This window comes from Colius striatus, chromosome 1, assembly GCF_028858725.1.
Source record: "Colius striatus isolate bColStr4 chromosome 1, bColStr4.1.hap1, whole genome shotgun sequence".
Classification (NCBI taxonomy): domain Eukaryota; kingdom Metazoa; phylum Chordata; class Aves; order Coliiformes; family Coliidae; genus Colius; species Colius striatus.
The window spans coordinates 108,976,904-108,985,191 of record NC_084759.1 but is presented as its reverse complement, the minus strand read 5'-3'; the positions used below and the strand labels follow the sequence as shown (position 1 = coordinate 108,985,191).

The 8,288-nt window shown below is 49.0% G+C and overlaps 1 protein-coding gene across 1 annotated transcript; it reads right to left on the bottom strand.

Moving 5' to 3' along the window:
• Positions 1 to 465: 465 nt before the first annotated feature.
• TIMMDC1 (translocase of inner mitochondrial membrane domain containing 1) lies at positions 466 to 8,278 on the bottom strand. The gene is made up of 7 exons (XM_062002824.1): positions 8,166 to 8,278; positions 7,879 to 8,044; positions 6,170 to 6,258; positions 4,305 to 4,372; positions 3,350 to 3,428; positions 1,952 to 2,062; positions 466 to 1,385 (listed from the first exon to the last, which is right to left on the bottom strand). Exons 1-7 carry the CDS (start codon positions 8,258 to 8,260, stop codon positions 1,286 to 1,288), a joined length of 708 nt encoding a protein of 235 aa, XP_061858808.1. The 5' UTR covers positions 8,261 to 8,278; the 3' UTR covers positions 466 to 1,285.
• Positions 8,279 to 8,288: the final 10 nt, after the last annotated feature.

The window sequence follows — 8,288 nt, the reverse complement described above, 5'->3', positions numbered from 1 at the left end:
CCAGTAATTAGCTGTAACAGAGAAAAGCATTCAACCAGAACCAAGTGACTACTCTTTTCCTGAGGGAAGGAGACCCGGAACCCCTGCCTGCAGGTAATTCCCTTTAATAGGAAAAAAATCCTCCCAACAAAGAAAGGAGGCCAGAATTCTGACCTTCTGCAATTGAGGGAAACGGTGATGGGCCACTTGACCCTCCTGGGTGCAGGCCATGGTTAGATTAACCTCAGCCCTGCACATGGGTAAAAGTTGTGACTTAGCAGCAGAGCCAGTACTCTCCTGGCTCTTGGATTTGTTAATGCCCAGACAGAAGAATGTCTGATACCATCACCAGACTTTATCGCTTCCTGGTGAGACCTTGAGAGCCCTTCTCATGGGGCACCACTCAAGTACATTTCTTCAACACAAGTACTGTACTAACACAAAGTACCTACTGTACTAACATAAAGAGCTTATGGACACAGTCACCACTGCTTAGATGGCTTTATTGACTGTCTTGAACCACATTTCCCCCAAAGGTACTCCCCTGATTTCCAACCTTCAAATGAAATTAGAGGCCTTTTATTGTTGTCAAAATTGTCCACGGTGCAGATTCTTCCCCCCTCCAAGAAACGAGTCATTCTTTCTGCAGCCCCCTTGGCCACAGTTCTGTTAAGGAACGCAAAACACGTCTTTTTCAAGGTATTTCCCTAACATTCCTGGCTCCTCCACCCTTCCTCAACATTGACTGCAAAATACCCCAAGTACCATAGGAATCCAGCGTGGGTTTTTTCTGCAAAAAGCCTGATAAAACCCCAGACAGGAGGAGGAGAACCCCTTGCTCTGGTGCTGCCTGTGCTGTGCTCCCACAGCAAGTTCTCCAGGCGATGTCTGAAGAGAAGCTTTCACCAGAGCACAGTCAGCTTTTGGAACCAGGGTACCTTTAACATCCAACCTTCTCATAGGCTCCTTGAGTATTCCTACATCGCTAGTGGTTTGGACATTTTCAGCAGTGAAATGGGTTTTAGACAAGGCTCTGGGGCTGGCCCCACCCCCTTCCAAACCTAGATGAGAGTTCCTAGTCTGCAGAGTCTGCATTTTCACCTTCTCAGGTGGAACAGGTCTGGCCCTTCCAAGCTCTTGAGCAGTGATATGCATCCATGAAGAATGTTTCCAGCAAAATGCTCTTTCACAAATGCACAGGACGTAACTGCATTCACAGAAAACTTCCATGACCTCTTGACCAAACACTTCTACCAGCACAATCAAAATATTTTGTAGCTGCTTGAAACAGAGACCTGGGGAAGGCTCAGTAGCTCTGAGATTCTCCTGTCCTCTCCATCTCCGGGCCTCCCCGGCCACTGCTTTCCGTTTGGCCTAAGACTTCAGTCACACTGAGCCTGGATTGCCTATAGAGAGAAGAGAGGGTGCAAAGTCATTTTATGCCCGTATCCTCCTGACAAAGGCATCACCACAGAGCCTCAGCTCTTGAAAAGTCTCTTCTAGAACTGGCACTATGAGTTTTAGCAAGTCAGGCGACCAGTGCCACAGTCTTTTCTCCCCAAAGCCTCCAGCCATCCTCCTTCATTCCTCTTTAATGGGGATGGAAAGAAGGCAGCAATGAAGGAAAAGCCAGAGTTCTGGTCTCACCATTTTGAGAAAGAAATGCTCCTGTGCTCATCCTGAGTGCCTCTTGGGCACTGTGAAAATGAAAAGCTGATGCAGAGTGACTGGGCTGGGGCAGGACATGAATTCTGAACAAAATTCCGTGTCACAATCTAAGCGGCACCAGCTAAGGCTGGAAAGGCTGAACCAGCGCTCCCCAGGCTGGGATGTGAAACATGCCAAAAACCATGAGTAGAATCACCAAGCTTTAGAAAACCTCGTGTGTGTGATGGATTCTTTAAATGTGTGAACCACCCAGAGCCAGACATGCTTGGAGTGAGGGACTGAAACCGGCAGAGCTGCTCCTTACCACTCTGCCACCTTCTGTTCGTACAGCTCCCTGCGCTCACGGTTTCTCCTCTCCTGCAAGGTCTCCCCAGTAAGCTTCTGCATTGCAATTAAGAGGCCTCCTGCAGGGATCCTAGAGGAGGAAGCAGAAAAGCCACAAGTCACTTGGGAGACACTCAGTAGTAATAACTGACAGGCACTGGACCCGAGGGGCAAGTTGGGGCCAGACACCAGGCTGGCAGAGCACCATGTTCCCCAACACCCACGGCACAGGCTGAGGTACTCCTGCCCCACTCTCAGCCACCACACACAGCCTGTCTTCAGCTGTGACCCACTGCAGCCCCTTCCACAATGTATTTTGGATTTACCCACTGACAGACAGCCACAGGGCAAAAGGGTGGAAGGATTTAAGGTGCCCAAACAGCCCTTGTGGATCACCTGACTCATTATTTAGTCACACCTCTGCTTAACTTCTGACCAGCTCTAGAGGTATTTTGAGTTCTCACTGGTAAAGCACTTTAGGCTGCTTCCAGGCACGCCCACAGCAGACACCATCCTGACAGTGCTAAGTAGCACACACAAAGCTCATTCTCTTGTCCTGACAGGATCCCCAAATCTCCTTGTGAGGATAGTCTCCTTCTCTTGAGGTTTTCCAAACCCACTTGGACACGTTCTTGAGTGACTTGATCTAGGTAGACCTGCTTGAGCAGGAGGTTGGACTAGATCATCTCTAGAGATCCTTCCCAACTCTCACCATTCTGTGGTTCTGTGATTCTATGATAAAACCAATTTTTACAGAGATTCCTAATCTGGGAGCTGGAATGGCAGTTCCCAGGGTGCTCCCTTCTTCAAAAGGCATCATCATGACACCAACACCCCTTGTGGGCTGTCTGGATTCTGAGTTGCTACAGGAGCAGTTGCTGATGAAGTTGAGCAGAGAGTCCAGGAGTTGTGTCCTAATGTTCCTGCCTTTACTCACAGACAACACGGTCCCTTAAAACAGAGATGTCTAACAGTTCTGTGCACAACCACTGGCCTCATCAGTGAACGCTCTGAGGAAGGGAGACAGGACACATGTCCGTAACCCACCCTCGTGATTTCCTATTCAACAGTAGTTAGTGTCTCCTCTAATAGGCAAATAGCAACAAGGAAGATAATCTATTGAGAACACTGAGTTCTTATCACTGAGGAAGCAATAAAACAGAAATCAAGAAAAAAAGAAGGAAAAAAAGTTTAAAGGTTGGAAGGAAAGTCATCACTGTGAAGTCTCAAGAGGGATACAGAAAATCCCTCAAGGGAAGAGAGGAAGGGAAGCTCCTGTCACCCCACATCTGATTCAAGGCTTGGTTTGTGTGGCCACCACATAGCCCTTGAAGAGGGGCTGTGTCTGGATCACTCATGGGCAACAGTCGCAACTCACCCAAACACTGCTCCGAACAGGAAGCCGCCTGCCAGTCCCTGCAGGCCCAAGTGCATTCTGAAAAGGGCTCCTGTGAAGGCTAAAATAAACAAAACCACAAACCCATTGAAACCACAACCAGTCCCCCACCATCCATCACTTACAGATGGAAGGAGCTGCTTTGCTGCGTTTCTGCTCTCCATGCATGTACTTTTAGCAGAGTAGAAACTGGCTGCTGTGGCCAGTGGGAGAGACCCTCACCATACAGTCACCATGGTCTCCATACCAACACATTGCACAAAGTTCCTTCTGCTTCAAAAAACTCCCCAAGAAATACTAACAAGTATCTATGAAAGTAAAACCGAGCTCTCTCCAGGCTGGAGCACAATCCCTCCCCCTGCTTCTGTTTTTTTTTTTTCTCTGTTCAACAACAGCTATTAATAGCAGCTGCCATGTAAGGCAGCAAAGATTAGTAAAAGATGTGTCCAACTGTAAGGGAGAGGAACCAGCAGATCACTTACCCGGAGCCCTGCTGCCAAAAGCAGACAGGCAAAAGCTGGCATGAGAGTAGCTTACGAACAGCGGACTGAACTGCTCTCTAAAGAGCAAAAGTAACAAATACTTCCCCTGCTAAATAGGTCGTTGTGAGAACAGGTTATGCACCAAGTGTTGCCTTTGAACCTACACAAGCGTTTTTCACCCCCTAAAAAACTCCAGCAAGTATTTTGAAGATGAACTTATAACCACAAAAGTCCCCCATGGTTTCAGAGGTGCATCAATATCTCTCCATTACAAATGGAGGCATGGGGTAGTAAAATGACAGGGCAAAGCCACAGCGACAGCCAGAAGAAGAGGAAACAAAATCCAGGAGCACAGAAGCTGGAGATCTGCTTGACCCCAAGAGATATGGATTTGCTGTTCCACTTACGACCCTTGCTCCTAAAGAGAAAAGCACAGGAGGTTACAGCAGCCTTACCTCCCGCCGACACAAAGTTGCCGATGGTGGTTTTATTGCGGTACGCAGACAGACCGGTGCTCACTGAGCTGCAAAGACAAGGCACAGAAGTCATCAGCAGTCGCACATGGAAAAAGACGGGGAGCAAAACACAGTCTGAAATAAAGCTGGGCTTCATTAAGCCAACCCTTAGGTCACCTCTACCTGCCTGGGATACCCACCGGTCTGGAGAACACCCACACCAATCCCAAGTGCTTTAATGGATTTCTGCAACTTTACTGCAGGCAGCTACACAGCCAGAGGCTGGGCAACACCGGAGTTGCTGGCCTGGATCTGGGACAGTCTTTCCTTTTTTAATCACAGGTCTTTTTTTTTTCCATCATATATTCAAGGATGAAAGAAACAGAGCTGTGGAAAGGTCCTGTCAGTCAGTCAGTCCCAACACAGGATCTTTACCCCCAGAAACAGAATCCTATGCCAGTAAGATCTTGCCTGACAGACAGTCCCTGCCACTGAAGTTAAGTCATGCTCATGACAGAAATGACAGGGTCATCTACTGTCGCGGCACATGATTTCCCACAACTGTAGCTACACCATCTCCTCCAAAAGCATCAGTTAGATCCCCCAAAACACTCTCTTCTCAATTCAGCAGCCACAGCCTGCCCAGTGCTTTAGCAAGCCTTCTGAGTAACCCCTACAAGTCAACAACCATCTCCCTCTCCTTCCCAGTGTTGTAACATCACCCTGACCTTTGCACAATGCAACACCAAACCATCTGGCTTTAAACTGCCAAACTCAAAACCTGCACAACGGCAGGGAGAAACCTTCAACTCGGATTTGACAGATAAACACTTAAGGCTGAGCAGACAAGATCTCTTTCCGAGCCCTGGAGAAAGGGGCGGTGAGAAAGGGCGAGAATCTGACTGCGGGAGAGACACCTTGTGGAGGCCAACGAGGTTACACGTAAAGCCCAGGGAAACCCGAAGAAATCAAAAGCTCCAGAAGAGAAAGCAAACGGTACACTAACATGTAAAAACAGATACTAAACTGAAAGGAAACGAAGAGAGAGTGGGGAAGAAATTCAGAAAGGAACAAGAAACTTAGGGAGGTGGAAATATAGAACAATGCCACTCGATACTGCTGGTATCTTGAAAGCAGAGGGGAATTTAAACAAAACATACCTGCAGATATAGCCAAGGCAGGTTTAGGGCTGCACATGAGTTTACCAAGTCAAATGTCAGGGAAGGAGGCATTCCTAGTTTAGTGGGGCTTTATTCAGAAGAGTATGTGCTTAGTTTGATGTTATACTGTTAGAAATGCACAGATACCTCTGAGGGAGAAAATCAGAGAAGGGGAACGCTATCTCTGCCTTGGTTGTTGTGCGTAAGGATAAACATGGGGGTCTACAGAGGTACGTACACCTGGCAGGTCTGATGTTCAATGACTGCTTATTAACAAGACAATCATCTGCAAGCATTTGAGGACAGGAACAAAGAACTGTGAGTAACTCTATCCAAACGTCAGTAACAAAAAGGCAAAAAATTGCACTTCCAGAAACAGCCAACACACTGTGACACCCAGACAAAAACGCAGAGACAAAGCAAAAGCAGGAAGAAGTACAGGGATGAACAGTATTCAAGTGAATCACAGTGTGGGTAACTTTTTGTTTAGGTTTTTTTGCTTTAATGTTGTTTCATCAGAAGATTTAAATTTCAGGCTAATTATAAAAGGCACAATCCTTCTCAAGTTCATGCCTTATCAATCAGACTCGGAGCTTCAATCGATCCCCAGTAGTCTCTCAAGGAGCTACTGGCACCAAGGGCTCCTTGCCACTAGTCCTTAGGCACAAGCCAGCTCTTGTCCCACCACCATTGCAAAACACTTACTTGAATATTGTCACAAAAGCCGTCACTCTCCAGCTCCAGCGCCAGCCGTAGCGGAGGAAACTCCTGAGACCAGCACGATGGGCAGATTGCTAAGGGGAGAGAGAGGAGACAGGTCACAGATTCCAGCCCTGCTCCCCCTCACTCACCACCCCAACGCCTTCTCAGGTGTTTAAAACCTGGCCTGAGACTTGGGAATAACACTGAGCTTCAGGGATAAAGTCGGCCATCTCCAGGGGAAAAAGCAGCTCCATATTTACCCTACTCGACAACAAGGCAACTAAGAAGTAATTCCAGTTTGTAACGTCAACTGGCCTTTCTAATCCCAGTGCAGGGGACGGGGAGAGCTCTCTGCGGACAGCACGAGACAGACAGTAACAGAGAAGAAAGGCAAGATAACTAGAAGCTAGTTCTCAATTATTATGAGTTTCCAAGCATTGATAAATAATTACCACTAATAAATCATAACAGTAACATGCAAGTAACAACCACCTACTTCAAATGCTAAGAGACCACCAAGCTCCACAGTTCAGCACTGGTACTTAAAAGTTTGGCAGTAAGTGGCTTTGAAAAAAATGTGATCATAGAACCACAGAATCATGGAATGGTAGGGGATGGATGGGACCCCTAGATATCATCTAGTCCAACCCCCCTGCTGAAGCAGGTCCACCTAAATAAGGTTGCACAGGAACGTGTCCAGGCAGATCTTGAAGACCTCCAAGGAAGGAGACTCTACACCCTCCCTGGGCAACCTTTTCCACTGCTCCCTCACCCTCACAGTAAAGTAGTTTTTTCTTATGTTTAAATGGAATTTTTCGTGTTCCAGCTTCATCCCATTACTCCTTGTCCTTTCAATAGACACAATAGAAAAAAGGGACGTTCCAACCTCTTGAGATCCACCATTTATATACTTATTAATGATACCTCCCCTTAGTCTCGTTTTCTCTAGACTAAATAAAACACAAGCTTCATAAAAATCAAACATACTCCACTTAATACCATGAAGAAAAATAAATTCTCTCTTGCAGTATCTGTGGTGTGAGTGCTTAGCTGGGGTGCAGACACAAGAGTGTCACCGTAAGAGCTGAGTGAAGCCAAGAGACAACATTTTGCAGGCTGCTACATCAGGGCCAAATCTCAATAGAGAACCATGTGAAATTAGGCAGGTCCTTTATGGTTTGAGGGTTTTTTCCTAATAATCCATGTAACCAACACTTTAATTGAAGAGCAAACCTTTGCTATGTCTAATAAAATGTCACAAATGTACTTTGCTGTGAGGTGTAGCAACAAGCTAAAAGAATTTAAACTGGTCTCAAAACGACTCACACAAGCAAGAGGACAGAAGCTGTGTGAATGCACCACGAGGTGCATGACGTCTCTTGCCAACATAAAACTTAAAAGCCAAAAAGCCTTTCAAGGCACGTCTGTTAAGCAGCCACTTAAGCCTTACAGACACGAGGCCCTCCGATCCGCCACCAGCCCCTGTGCCGCCACAGACCGCAGGCCCCGGTGGAAACTCCTTCCGCGACCGGTGCCCTCACCTCACCTGCACCCTGGACCCTTGCGCGGGGGAGGCTCTGGCCCCCGGAGCGGCGGCCGATGTCCGCCCCGGCCCCCCGCCCCCGTGTAACCCCCTGCTTATTGGCGCTCCCGGCTCGCGAGTGCGGTCGGCTCGGCCCGGCCGGGCCGGGGCCGGGCCGCGGGGCTCGTACCACCGCATCGGCGCGGTTCTGGAAGAGCTCCCCGTGGCTCCTCTCGATGAAGGCCTTGCGGGCCTGGTAGAAGGCCGGCAGCCCGCCGTACATCCAGCCGAAGACACCCGCGGTGAACGCCGACTTGAAGATGTTCAGCGTTTCCTCGGGCAACTGTTGCCGCTCGCTGCAAGGAAAAGGGCAAAGGCTGGGCTCTGGCCTCTCGGTGACCCCTCGGGCAGCGCCGGCCCCGGCAGCCGCCCGCTCTGCTCTGCCCTGCTACCCCCGGCCCCGGGCCCGGCTCTCACTCGCGCTGCCAGAGCTCGCTGAGCCGCTCCCAGCCTGTCTGCGGCGGCGGTGCGGGGCGGCCGAACCGCGCCGGAGCACCGGGCTCGGCCGCCATGGCCCTCCCGCCGCTGTCGGCACCAGCG